Below are 15,111 nucleotides of genomic sequence, written 5' to 3'. Positions count from 1 at the left end.
CACATGTCATGTGTCCTTAAGGGGTTAAAGATCTCTGGTGCACCCAATGACTAAACACCAGTTTAACAGAAACTAAATAGCACTAAAAACAGGTAAATCTGATTGATTGAAAAGACAATCATTGCACTTCTGATCTCACATTTTAATTATTTATTTATTTAAAAAAAAAAGTTCATTACATTTAATAAAATGTAATTATATTTTAGATGATGCATATTCATTTTTTGAGAACATTTAGCTTTTTATCAGGTTGACGAGCCATACTGGGTCAGACTTGACTGATTTCTGACCAACTACTGCTCAACCTAACTTGCTGCTGCTCTGATTGTTCTACGTGAAACTGCATCTGCAAGCAAGTTAGGTTAAGCAGCAATAGTAGAGTCTGACCCAAGATGACTGCTCAGAAAGATAAAAAGTTACATTTTCTAAGAACAAAAAATAAATGTACATCATTCAAAAAACATATTACTAAGTTTAATTAAAGGACCACTCTAGGCACCCAGACCACTTCAGCTTAATGAAGTGGTCTGGGTGCCAGGTCCAGCTAGGGTTAACTAATTTTTTTATAAACATAGCAGTTTCAGAGAAACTGCTATGTTTATCAATTAGTTAAGCCTTCCCCTTTTTCCTCTAGTGGCTGTCTCACTGACAGCCGCTAGAGGCGCTTGCGTGATTCTCACTGTGAAAATCACAGTGAGAGCACGCAAGCGTCCATAGGAAAGAATTATGAATGCTTTCCTATGCGACCGGCTGAATGCGCGCGCAGCTCTTGCCGCGCGTGCGCATTCAGCCGACGGGGAGGAACGGAGGCGGAGAGGAGGAGGAGAGCTCTCCGCCCAGCGCTGGAAAAAGGTAAGTTTTAACCCTTTTCCCCTTTCCAGAGCTGGGCGGGAGGGGGTCCCTGAGGGCGGGGGCACCCTCAGGGCACTCTAGTGCCAGGAAAACGAGTATGCTTTCCTGGCACTAGAGTGGTCCTTTAAGTTTGTAAAAATAACAGATACAATTTTATCTGTTTTACATCTGCATCACTGGACTAACACGGCTACAATCTCTACTTTATAAATTTTTAAGATGAAAATGTTAAATGTTTATGATAATTGTTCTTTAAAGCTGGCAAATAGCACTTTCTTTATACATATTTTCATGCACGTATGCAACACAATGCAAAACTGAAATTCCATTTTACTTAAAGGAAGTGTAGATTCCTGTGCCAATATAATGATACATGATTTGAACATAAAGCTAGTAATGTCTCTTTATTTACAAAAATGCCACATATTATAGTCAAACCTAAAATGAAAACAAAATGAAGTCTGGCTAAAAATATTGGAGGCTTGTAAAAAGGGCAAAGGCTTAATGATACACAATCTACCACAGTAAGATCAAACATGGTATGTGTGCCATCACAGGCACTCTGAAACCTCTGAGGTGGCCCTCAGTATCTCTTTAAAATGTAGCCATAAATCACAATAGAGTCAGATGTTCCATGACATTACCAGGTAAACTGTCAAGGCCAAGTTCATATCAGCATACATTAGCACTATACTAGACTAGAAAGAGACGGCAGAAGGGAAGGGAAAGTCAATCAGTAAAACAAGGACGAAAGGACAATCCAACACCGTTTTGATTGGTTATTTTATCTATAGAAAGAATAAGGCACTTATTATAAAGTATAGAAGAGTGGTGGTTTTCACAGTTAACAAATCTTTAAGGAACACTGTAAGCACTGTAATAACCTCATCAAAGTGGTTATAGCGTCTCGAGTCCCCTGGTGCCCTCCTTCCGTTCAGTGTTAAACCAGTTTTAATGGTTTAATGATAAGCTAGAGATCTCAGCAGCCCATCTCCTCTTTACTGCTTGGAGTCAGTGTATCATACTTACACATTCATGTATACATTGGCATAACTAAGGAGGTGTAATCTCTGCCTTAGCAATACCACCAGTAGAGACCAGGGTTGGGATGGAGGAGGGTGGCAAGGCCTCTTCTTCACGGTTAACCTGCACAAAAGTGAATGGAGGGACAGTTCCAAATGACTCCAGGCACTATAACCAATTCAATGAGAAGAAATTATCGTAGTGTCTACAGTGTCCCTTTAACCCCCTTAAGGACACATGACATGTGTGACATGTCATGATTCCCGTTTATTCCAGAAGTTTAGTCCTTAAGGGGTTAAATGGCGAGAAAGAAAACTAAAAGCAGGAACACTAGATCCCTCTCCCAACTATTAATAACCGCTGGCATTAAGAATATAGTGGCCAACAGGCAAACAGGTTTACAAAATGTTAATAATGAGCTTTATGTTAATTTACTCTGCTGTTTCTTATGGAATGTAAGGATTCATTCCCCAAAGTGGGAATTGTGAATACAGTTTATTCAGAGAATGTGTCATAAAATTTAGAAGTATACACGTCAATTTCCTTACTCCCTCTCCTTTCTAAAGACAACCAATATTAAATCATCCTTATTTCGTCCATAAAACCTTCTAGATCATATCCCCTATTATTTTCAAACAAAACACTATATCATATAATCCCCCACTCTACACCAATTCAGATAAAAGAGTGGATTGCTCCTTGCAATTTTCGATTCTGCATCATTGAAGAGAACAGTGTATATAGTGCCAGTAATTAGCTTGTTAAGCAATGAATGATATAACTGCTTAAGACGCCATTATATACGTAATTTCTATGGAGACGGCGTACAGTTTCCTGGAAAATGCCACAACTCCAGATTTCACATCTTCATGAAGACCATCGCTAGCAGAGTAATTATCTACAGCACACACTTCTAAAACAAATATGATCAGCCCTTCCTTTTAACCAGAGACCATGCACGACAGTAATCATTTTTGATGCCGCCATGTTTTATGGAAAATGTTACTGAGATCCCAAGTAAAAAGGTATATCTGGTCAATCTACATCATATAAAGTAAATAGTCTAAAACCGTTGGTAATGCAAGTCACAGAGTCAGCCATCTGGTCAAATAACATCACATTCCATAGCACAGTATTAAAAACCCTAGGACTCCTGTTTCCATTTCCCAGGAAGTAGCAGGAAAAAGACCGTCATTCCTACCTCAATCAGGAAATCTCCAGTTCTCAGGCCAGCTTGCCATGCAACTCCATCCTCATCCACCGACTCCAGGTACTGCAGGGCAGGGAACGCGGGCGTTGGGTTAAATTCCTCAATAGGTGTATCAGCTTAGGAAGGAAACAAGATGTCGTGTTACTAAGTGGCACTGAGTTATCAGTTTCATGCAAAGCGTAGAATTTATTGTTAAAAAGGACACACCGGTAAAAACGTTCTATGCTTTTTTTTTTAGAGATTTGGGCCTAAAAAATAAGCAGTCATTTTTAATTTTTATTTTACATTGCATAGTTGTTTATTTTTTTTGTTTAGTTTTTTTTAACAAATAGCTATTTAAATGATTTCACACATTCCCATACTAAAACACGTCCTAAAAACACAGCTATAGTTTCTGAAACTGTAGTTTAGCTAAGACTTTTCAAAAGTAAAAAGCTCATAATTGTACCACAACTTCCAGAAAAAGCCCTGCTCTGTCAATAAAGCCCTGCCATGCAGGGTTTTTTTTAGATAAAGTCAGCATGTTTTAAATGTTTTGTAGAAAAGCATTATAGCATTCTGATTGGCTGATCCCTTCCTTAACTAGTCAACACTAACAGCTAAAAATCCAATAGATAATGACCTAAAGAGCCACGTGAAGGACACGACAGTGGTTCAAACTGGCCAATTAATGTGAACCAGTGAGTACTGTCCCTAGTAGGTTCATATCGGTAAGGAAATAGCTACACATTTTCAGCATCATCGTCACTTATAACATTACTATTTTAATTTGTCCAAGATAATACCATATTTATTACAAAGACAACTGCTTCAAATGTGAGTTACTTTTTTTTAATCTGGATTGGTTGTTTTTGCATATTTTATCAGCAATTCATTAAAAAAAAGAATTGGTCAACTCTATCATTTAATACATCAGCATGTTGCATCATACTGCACTGCAGAAAGTGGGCACTATAAAAAAAAAAAAAGCAAAACCCCCAAACATAGCTTGTCAGAGGAGCTCAAGAACACGTCTTTGAATTATATTGAAAGGCGTTGAGTATGTTAAAGGGTCGCCAGAAAAAAGTTAGTACCCTCAAATTATTGGAAACACTTACAAGGATATAGCACCAATCTTTTGTTGGTGTCTGTCTGTGAGGTATATATTTGAATTACTTATCTAAAAAGTGACTTGTGGTGAGTACATAACAGATTTGGAAATTTCAGAGTAAAACAGACAAGTTGGGGAGAAGTCTAAATTTTTCCTGATTTCACCAACATTTTGCAATCTACAGACGAACGTCTGATTATGGGTTATAATTTAACAACTCCCAGCAATCCATATCGTACCTAATATGTCGTATACTATATCTATGACATAAGTGATTCTTTTCTGTGCAATATATATTTATATAAAACAAAGATTTATGCAATAGGCTAATACAAATCAGTGAACTAACCTAATAAGAATAACTTGTTATTATTATAATACATTATTAATACTTTTTATACATAAATAATCTTTTAATAGTTGTGTTGTGCTTACCTTATCTTAATGTATAAAATACAATAACTGGGAATTGGAATTAATGTAACGGAATGCAAGACCCTGATTCCTACACATAAAGTCCTACCCAAGAGGGCTATAGAGATTGAGGGCAATGAGCAAGCTCAAGGCTTATGCCATCAGGGATGCCCTAGTTACTTGATGACTTAAGTTGAGATACTGAATATTTCATAACTGGTAAACGCCAACTGGCAAGAAAAGCAGACATGTAAAGGCCTAGTGAACATGAAGATCCAATGGGATCAAGCTCTGCGTTCTGGAAAACACACAACTAAACCAGAAATGCCATGCTTTTTGACTCTGGAGTAGAATTTAGAACACAATGTCTACATTAGGATGCAGATGTTTAAGGAGCACTACGGTTCAAACAATCAATATATTTGCCATGATTTATTTTCGTTGGATTAGGAGTTAACTGGCAAAAAAAAGTGCCATGGGGACAATCATAGAATATTCACCAAACCCTTAAACCAGAAACATCTGATGAACAGAACCCTTGTTATAACTGATATTGATCAGATAAAGTTACTGCTCTGCTCTGACTCTGGCAAATCAGCTGCAATTTGATGATTTCAAATTCCCCATTTAATTGTTCTACAGATTTGTCCTTGGTACATTTTGAGATCTAATTACTAAACAGAGTCTGGTGAAAAACGGATGATGAAACTGTACATGGAAGGCCAAAAGTGCGGAGTTGATAGAAACATCTCAAACTCTTGGCCATATTGGCCAACATTTTGCAATTCCCTTTGCCAGATCCCACCACTCCTGGTTTAATATATAAACTCCTGTGCTTTCAGTGTAATTTTCATGGTTGAATTTTTTTTAGTAAATACATCTATGCAAATTCTCTGACAGCGCTCCATAAACTGACTGAATGCTTTTAATATCATATGGAAGGCCTAATTACTGTTCTAGATTAGCAACCCCAAACTCTGATGGTTTCTTGGGTTCTACTCCATGAAACAATGAGGGGGATTTAATGAAAAGCAACACATGTATTGAAGAAGAAAAACAAAATAAATATACCAGTAAATTTATCCGAATTTTTGTTAGAAAACAAGGACAACTCATTAAACAATTTAACCTAGCAAAACCTTTATGTCTTTTTCATGTCTTGCTTACATACAGGCATTACCTATTCACGGTTAGTGATCTGTGTGGTCACTTGCATGTCGAGTATCCTAAAAAGATCACTTAAACCTTTGGGTGCATGCAAGGTAAGCATTTTCCCACACCTCTGTGATACTAAAAATAAAAGGGTTAATAACATATTGCGAGATGTTAGGAGGTAAAGATATGAAAACATCTCCTGCCAGCACGGCTTTGTTTTTGCCTTAAAACTTGCAGACTGATGGGAAAATGCAGATTAATCTTCCAGTGTGCAATTAAGCAGAAAATGATCTCAAATTGAAGCCCTGGGCTGCCTTTCGTCATCGAGGACACACAATGGAAATTCAGAATGTGTGCAGGGTATATATTAATCTGCACTATTCCACCAGCAGGATTTTTTTTGATGTCTTTAACCCTCTGTCTCTCTGGATTTTCTAGGACACACTGCATTCAATCCACAGCAAAGGAATGTATGGTCTTGCAAATCTGACAGTTGAGGGGTTAAATCTGTTTAGTAAGAGCGGTCAAACTTTTGCTTATTTTTTTTAGCTATCATTAAAAGGTGCACAGTAGAAAGCGATGCAGTACACAAGAAAGGAATAAGTGATATTACCAGGAATGGTTGATACAGGGGAGAGCTGTGTTGTCTAGCAACCATGAGCATCACGGATAAGTCTTGCTTATTCCCAGTGATGGATTTAAAAAAAATAAATAAATAACAGGGAAAAACCACACACACACACACACACACACACACACACACACACACACACAACTAAAAAACACACATGAACGTACATTAACTGACAATCACATGCACTTTACTTACCTTTCGCCCCTCTGAGTACAAATCCAAAACCTTCATTGTCTTTTTTCTGGAGTACCACGGTCTTCTCTTCAATAATGCAGTCACTGTAGAGAGAATTTCGAGGGTATCGACCATTATTACAGCCTCGCATCATCACGGCTGCAGATGCTTTTCGAGAATGCATGTTCATCATGATTATCGTCACAACCAATTAATCAGACAGCATTGCAGGTGCCAAGCATGACATTATAAATGCAAACAAAAATAAGAAAAAAACAAAAAAAACAAAGCATTAATCCTAAATGGCATTATGCAAGGAGGGATGTCTGGGGAGAAGTAGCTGCAGGAGAGAGAGGTAGAAAGCCAGCATGTTTATCCTCGCTAGGTACAAATGGCTGGAGAGAACGTGTGATCATGTCAGCTGTGTGTGAGACAGGACTAAGAAAAAAGAAAAGAAAAGAAGTGTACGATAAAACACTTTCATTAATAAACTCTTCAGCTGTAAATCCGCCAGAGGCATATCCCGGCCAAGCCACAAGAAATCCAAACACAGGGTGAAAAAACTGGTGGCATCCTAAAATTGGATTTGTTTTTGCGCTGTGTTCAGCCCAAGTAAGCAAAAGGCACACATGAAGTCAGAGCAGCCTCTCATCAAAAGCCCATTCCAGCCCTATTGAATGTTCCCACATGATCACATGACTTGCCTAGAATTTCTAGCAATGTGTGCAGAGCCTCGTCACAAGGAGCACATTTGCACAGCATTAGGGAGAACTGCATCACTCAAAGAGGAACACAGGAGGCTGGATGTTCAGAGGAGTGCAGGCACTTTACCATGCGCTGGACAGTTTTATATAAACCTTCCTTGGACAGAATCTACACCGAGACTGCGCTGCCAATATTAGAACACTAAGAATTGCTTAAATCCACCTACATAATGATTGTTCTCTTCCTCATACCCAGCCCATGCATCACAATGAACTCCTCTTTTGCTAAACAGGCGTGTAGCATATTGCTCTGCAAATCCATGATTGCCCACCGGCATCATGTGTGTTAAAGAGAAATTAACCTGTTCAGGACCAAATACTTTGCCATCTTCACAATCAGGGCCTAGAGATGTTACAGTGGCATGCATAGTCTGCGTTGACAGCAGTATACTGCCTTGCAGTCATTACAGCATTTTGGAATTAGATCCTTTGTAATTGGATGACACAGACTCTCTAAGGTCTCTGAGGGGTTAAGTCTCTTATTAACAGATTCGTGTCACGCTGTTAGGGGGACGAAGTAGGATTGCCATAAAACCAATGTTTTCATATACATGAAAAGTGCTACCCGGCAGGATTTAAGATTCATATCCTACAGTAAAGAAACCAATGCATTAATAAAAGCCGAATTCCAAAGTGACTACTACTGTTTGTTAACCAACTTGTTTCAAGCACCTGAATGCTGCATACCACAGGACAGCACTTTTCATGAAGAGTCCATCAGCATGCAGAAATATATCCCTGCATTAATATAGCCTATCAACAATACGTGCTGGTTAACGGATATAGAATCAGCGTTGAAAGAGGAAGATGCCTTAATATTTTATAGCGAAATAAGACATTGAGATACATTAACGTTTTAATGTTAAAAGAAGATTGCAAGAATACGATGATTTGAGAAATGAAGGTAGTGGATACCTGGTGTAGGCCTTCAATAGAGACAATATATACGAGAGGAGTTGAAGAATGCTTATGGAAGTGAATAAAGCTATCCTAGCTAACTGATAAAAGGTGTGTTACTCTCTGGCCCCCACTAACTGTTTCAATAGAAGTAACAGAATTATCTGCCACTCTATGGCTGGCAGAGAGATGTAGGAGTTGTGATCCAACAATTAAAGCAGGGCGCAGCTCAACGTCTGAACTAATAATAAGTAAAAAGCAGTTTGATTTATCAGAAGAAATAGATTAATTTGGCCCCTCAGTTCACAGCCTGATCTATATTTCTATCTATGAAAATAAACATCTGCCCCGGGTCCTGCAGCCAGCACTCAGCAGGAAAGTGTGACGCTGCTGGGACAAACAGGGACGCCTTGATGATGGAAGTGGTTACTGCAGAATATCCTCCATGCAGCACACTCCCACCATACAGATTCATTCTCCTGCTACCAGGAGCTCACTATAAGCACTGTGCCAACCTCTCCTTTAAACTTGTAGTGCACCATGGACAGGAACAAAACAAATGACCTATTCTGTCTCTGTCTAACGCTTAGGAAACGTAAAAAACAAACATACAAAGCAAACCTTTCTACTACGTTCTCATATTTGGGGTCGGTATTCAGGGTGTGTGTGATTTCCATAACAGTAGCATCCATTAAAGCTGAGAAGCATCGATCCCTGATGTAAAGTGGCACAAAAAGTATGTAATAACCAGTCCAATCATGTTGGGGTTTATTAACTAAACTGGGACTTGCTAATGTTACAATACGTGGGCTGCAGTTATTTTTGTATTATTCGTGTCCTGAATTATGCAGTCTCGTTTTCTCAATTCTCCCCAGTTCCAAAATTAATTTTAAAAAAATCCAAATTGTGTGCAAACACTACAAGAAGCAACAACAAATAAATAGAAATTAATATACATGTCCTGATACTATATCTATATATTGTACAGCCAAACAGACATGTCACAAACACAAAGAGTGTGATTTATCATGAAATGAACGCTGATATTCTGGGTACCAAGTGCTAAAAGTTGAGAGACATGCTGCTGTTGGTTTCCATTGTGATTGGGTAATATTTTGCCCTGATAACACCTCATCCATAGTGCCATAGTTATCAATTGGTGTTATATACTAGGGCAAAGTGCTAAACAAGGAGCAATCACCATGGCAACCAATAGAATGTCCCTCATCATTTTAACAGAACTTGTTTCTGACAATAAATAGGAGGTCCTGCATGGTTTGAGTTTACTGCCAGCTAGGTACACAATGTAACAGTCACCTTTAAACAGTGTCAGGGTTAGACTCAATGAAGACCTTACAAACAAAAATGTCTCTGTAACAGACTGTGATAACTTTAGGCAAAAATGTTAAAGGCAATTAAAAGAATATCTATCAGAAAAGGATCAGAAGATCACTCTGACCTACACAGCAGGGAACGAGAATTTGGCCCTTTGTATATTTGTGTTCTATTATCATGTCCTTTTTAAGAAAACATTTAACAAATGAAGTTCTTCTAGCCTTTATGCATACTATAATATTTAATTAACTTGATTAATTTGGCAATTTGCCTTGCACTTTTTTCTATTCATTTAAAAAAAAAATTCAAATAATGGCATCAAAACCCTGCATTAAAAATGTTGTGTCATGATGGCCATGCTGTAATGTCACTGAGTTCCTAAAAGTGCAGTTACTACTACTTGCGATGTTTCCATTCGTAATTTGGGACAGTGTGCCCACATTTAGATTAGCTGGGGGTAATCTAAAAGAAACACTGTAGGTGCCCAAGAAAAATGAATTGCATTTAGATTTGGTCTTATATTCATGCTGTGGTTTTCCCTACATTCAAATCTAGTTTTACTAAAAACTTACTTTCTGCAACATAACTCCACCCCCTTAGTCATTCCTTCCCTTTTCACTTAACATCTTCCTGATTTCATTGGGACACTCTAGGCACCCAGACCACTTAATGTCAATAAAGTGGTCTGGGTGCTATGCTGCAAGACAAGACTAAGACATGTAGTGTTAGGATTACACAGTTGTATTCGTCACGCTATAAAGTTCCTTTAATTTTACATTTTGCTTTGGGAATATAGAACGTGTCAGATTTACACTGCTTCCTTCCAATCTAGTTACTATACATTTATTAATTTCCCTGTTTTGTCCTGTTTTTCGTATATGTTACAACATGTATCAGTTAGGTAGGTGTCAACTATACCACACATAATACAACATAAGTAAATTATCCAATGGTATATTAATGATTGTTATATGCGTGGGTTGTTTTTTATTATTATTATTCATTTTTTTGCGTGGAATTTAGTTCAGATGCACCATTATCGGAATATAATATAATTTTCCTAAATGTAGAGTCTGCAGAAGCTTAATTTAAGTGTTTATGCTGGTTTAAAAAAAAAAAAAGCAAAAAAATCTCACACACAAAAACCCCACACAAACAAAATGTAACAACCCTAAGGCTACAGTGCATATACCAGCACTTATATACATTAGCTTGATTCTAGGATACTTTTGTAGACATACTCCCCCAAACAATCTAGAATTCTAGTCAAGATTACTTTAAGCAATCATAGGCCTCCAGGCCAGGAGCAATAAAGGATATAGTTAGTTCCATTTTGGATCATTAAGGCCTGCCAGAATACAGATGGCTGTTTTGTGTTTGTGATAGCCATAGTTAAACTTCCCCCAAGGTTATCTTTTCCATGTTTTAATCATCCTGCCATTTTTCAATTATTCAAAATAATTTGAGGCCCCAGAAACACAAACCATGTAGTACTCCTGAGAATTGACAAAGATATTGCACATTTTAGGCTCAAAAATATTTGATAGAATTTATAGTAACGTTGTGGATTTCTCTCTCGTTTAGCTACTTTTGAGCAATAATTTGCAATCCATTAATTCTGCACATTTCTTGGTTAAATGAATAACCACAATGGTTCTAAAGCTGTATAGCCTGTTCACTCTTACACAAACTAAAATGTTCACTTTTACACAAATCTTATACTTGGAAAGACCCGGCGTAGTTGGGCAGCCAGTGTCGAAGCAATAGCATTGTTTAAAGGAGCACCATAAGTATCCATAGGCGTGCGCACGGGGTGTGCCTGGGCAAACCCTAATCACACCTTCGTGCTGCACTGCCTTAGGGCAGACTAACATGTCGGGTCCTAAGACCCGACACAGGAGGGGGCCTGGCGGCTTGCACACAATGCCGCTGGGTGCGATGCCCCTCCTGTCAGTCTGCCCTGACGGAGATCCAGCCTCAGTCTGCAGCTCCGCCGGGAGTGAGCTGCAGACTGAGGTGTCTCGCGATCTCCAGCCTGTCAGAGCGTTGCCTGGCGGAGCTGTAGACTGAAGAGAGAGGGCGTCCACTGGACCACCAGGGCAGGTATTTATAAACCCCCCTCCACCCCTTGTAACTCACTGCCCCTCCACCCCCTTTCTACCCCCTGTCACTCACTGGCCCTCCACCCCCTGTCACTCACTGCCCCTCCACCCCCTGTCACTCACTGCCCCTCCTGCCACTCACTAACCGTCTACCCCCTGTCGCTGCCCCGCCACCCCCCCTACCCCCTGTCGCTGCCCCTCTACCCCCCCAACCCATGTTGCTATCTCTCTACCCCCCCAACCCCTGTCACTACCCCATGGATTGCAGGATAAAACTTACCAGGAAAGGTTAAAGGGTCTAGCTGTATAGCTTGGAGGAAAGACGAGACGGGGGGATATGATAGAAACATTTAAATACATAAAGGGAATCAACACAGTAAAGGAGGAGACTATATTTAAAAGAATATAAATTTCCACAACAAGAGGACATAGTCTTAAATTAGAGGGGCAAAGATTTACAAATAATATCAGGAAGTCTTACTTTACTGAGAGGGTAGTGGATACATGGAATAGCCTTCCAGTTAAGGTGGTAGAGGTTAACACAGTGAAGGAGTTTAAGCATGCGTGGGATAGGCATAAGGCTATCCTAACTATAAGATAAGGCCAGGGACTAATGAAAGTATTTAGAAAATTGGGCAGACTAGATGGGCCGAATGGTTCTTATCTGCCGTCACATTATGTTTTTCTATGTTACTATTCTCAGCCTGGGCTCAGATTCTAAAATACAGGATTAGGTGATTTTGCACTTAAAATGCTGTGTACAGCAATTATCACCATTCTTGCCCAAAGCCTGCCTGATAGTGATACAGTTGCTGCACACAGCAGTGTGTGATAGTTTCCTAGTTTTTAGGCCTAGGGTTATAGGAGTTGAGGGTTAGGAGGTTTTGCAACCCAGATGGTAAGAAGAAAAACCTGGTTGAGAATGATGGCCTCAGTCAGTCAGTACAGTCCTCAGAATCTGTCGTGTTCTTGGGAACCAGGATTACAAAGATGTACACGTTACGCACCCAGCATCAGATGTACTCTGTGGTAGTATGGTACTCTCCTGACAGTCATCTAAAGGACCACTATAGGCACCCAGGCCACTTCATCTTAAAGCAGAAGCCCTATTGTTTAGGTCCTGCAATGTATATCATTGCTGTTTTGTAGATACGGCAATGTTATCATTGCAGAGATAAACACACCTTTAGTGGCTGTCTTCCTGAGAGTCATTAGAGGGTGCTTCAGTTTTGTAATGTCGAACGTCCTCTAACGCTTATCATAGTGAAGCACTCTTCAATGCTTCCCTATGAGAAGCATTTTATTGTGTGGCGCTTCTAGTCTCCAATACTTTACTATGAGAAGCATTGGGATTGAATGAGAAGATGAAGAGGAGACTGCCTGTGGGACAACAACTCTGGAGGTGGAGTGGGTGGCTGTAGAGAGTGAGTTTCAGCGCTGGGGGAAAAAGACAAGTAAAAACATTTTTTTTTCAACTGTCTTTTGATTTCATTGTAGAAGTCGAGGGGGGCTGAATCTCAATAGGTAGTAGAACACTGTAGCATCAGGAATACATGTTTGTACTCCTGACACTATAGTGTTGATTTTTTTTAACAGGTGACTGTGGGGGCATATTAAACTCACTGTGATGAGGTTTACAATCCCCTAATAGAGCTCTATGAATGGGTTTTAACCCTTGAGTCAGGACCAAAACTGCAATTTCCTCAAAGGTGTGAACAGGCACATAATTTGCTTCAGACCAAAGGGAACTGCAATCAATACTTTTTCCGTGGTGCCGTGCCACTGCTGTCTTAAGTTCAGTAGAGACCCCTTTCACATTGTGACGAGTCTAATGGATGTGTGTTTTGCAGACTTTACTTTGACATACACTTCATTACAATAGAGAAACACGTCACTGGGCTCATTTTTTAAATTAAGAATGGGGCACCAAGCAAATCTTGTTGATGCAATTTGGGCCGCTGGCAAAAAAAAGGTCAGAAAGCAATGGTAAAGGTAAATTCTTCATTCTACGTGCAAAATCCATATACAGAAACGTATAACAACGTTACTTTAGCCGTGTCTCGGAATCAGTCTAATATATTGAATGATGTATGACCCTCAAATAGACTGGACAATTGCCTTGGAACAACAGCTTACTCCAATAAGTAAAATGTTATTTTCATCTAGACACCCAAACTTAGCTGTAATGCCCTTACAGACTATTGTGACAACTGCTATCTATATAGTACAAGCCTGTGTGACAAGCAAGGCACCACGGTATTAAGTACAAAATATAGTCTAATATATGAAATCTGTTATATCGGATGATGAATGAGATCAGTTTCCAGGGATAATTTTCACACTGCCACTTTAAATTTGTGACATCACAAACGTCAACACTGCAGAGATTTTTCTGGCGATAATATAATTGGAAACCTTTATCATAAAATGAAAAACGGCTATAGAATCTGTCCCCTGACACGGTCAGCCATACATGGTGAGATATACATCCTTATCACCATGTAGGTTCGCACTGAAGGATAAACCAACATTTTACTGTGAAAATCGAGGATTTCGCTTAATCAATATATTTTTTTTAGACCTGTTGTTAATGTAGCATATATTATGAACGTAACCAGTGTTGCAAGAAGAAAAAAATATACATAGAAAGTCTCATAAAACAAAACACAGTCACAATATTATTTATTAGACTCTGACTTCAATATCAATATCCTGATAACCATTTGCAACTCCCAATTCATTCTTTACTAGCTAGCACTTTATAGCTTAGATTTCTTCACCCCCTTACATCTACTGTGTATCCGCTCCCCCACTCACATACCAAGAGGCACGCAAATACAGACATGTCAAGTCACACAATTTTCTCATGTGAAACAGGATCTACAATCAGTCCTCTCAATCAACTGACAGACAGGCTCTGTCACTTGGAGTTGGGAGGATTGAAAGAAAGTTTACCATGGTCACGTATACTTGGGGTGAATTTCAGAGCATTTAAACCCGTATGCAAGCACTAGAGCATGAGTCTGGTGCACATTTGCGCTGAGATGTGGTTTTGGGAGACATGTTATCTGTGACACTCACTGCGTCTCTTCTGACATCAGAAAGTTAGTCAGGTGCATGTCTGCTGCCTGTAGAATATTCCAGGAACAGCTCAAAATATACAAAAGTCAGATATTAAAGGGCACCTAAAGTCCAGAAAATAACCATTATTACTTCAGACCTATAGGTTCCCTAAGAGCAAAGTGATCACTCTCCACCCCACATTGCTCACCTACTTCCCAGAGCCGGGACTCTTCCACTGCAGCATCAAGCTACTCCTCTGGTGATGTCACAATCTAAGCGGACATCACTTGAGATTTCCTCCAATTGGATGTACCAATCAACCAGCAACACCTGCTGGAGATGTCAGGAGACACCCGGGGACATGTTTCATATATGATCAGGCCATTCTGGGGTAAAGT

The 15,111-nt window shown here is 39.3% G+C and overlaps 1 protein-coding gene across 7 annotated transcripts in view; it reads right to left on the bottom strand.

Moving 5' to 3' along the window:
• SHANK2 (SH3 and multiple ankyrin repeat domains 2) overlaps nt 1-15,111 on the bottom strand; it is a 509,303-nt gene that overhangs the window by 132,610 nt on the left and 361,582 nt on the right. For all 7 annotated transcript variants that reach the window (XM_063437771.1, XM_063437775.1, XM_063437773.1 and 4 more), the window contains exons 15-16: nt 6,574-6,656; nt 3,077-3,201 (exon numbers count right to left, since the gene is read on the bottom strand). In XM_063437771.1, coding sequence (XP_063293841.1) covers nt 3,077-3,201; nt 6,574-6,656 — 208 coding nt within the window. The remainder of the gene's footprint in view (nt 1-3,076; nt 3,202-6,573; nt 6,657-15,111) is intronic.

This window comes from Pelobates fuscus, chromosome 12, assembly GCF_036172605.1.
Source record: "Pelobates fuscus isolate aPelFus1 chromosome 12, aPelFus1.pri, whole genome shotgun sequence".
Classification (NCBI taxonomy): Eukaryota; Metazoa; Chordata; class Amphibia; order Anura; family Pelobatidae; genus Pelobates; species Pelobates fuscus.
Note: the sequence above shows the minus strand (reverse complement) of the source record. Positions and strands in the feature narration are given on the sequence as shown.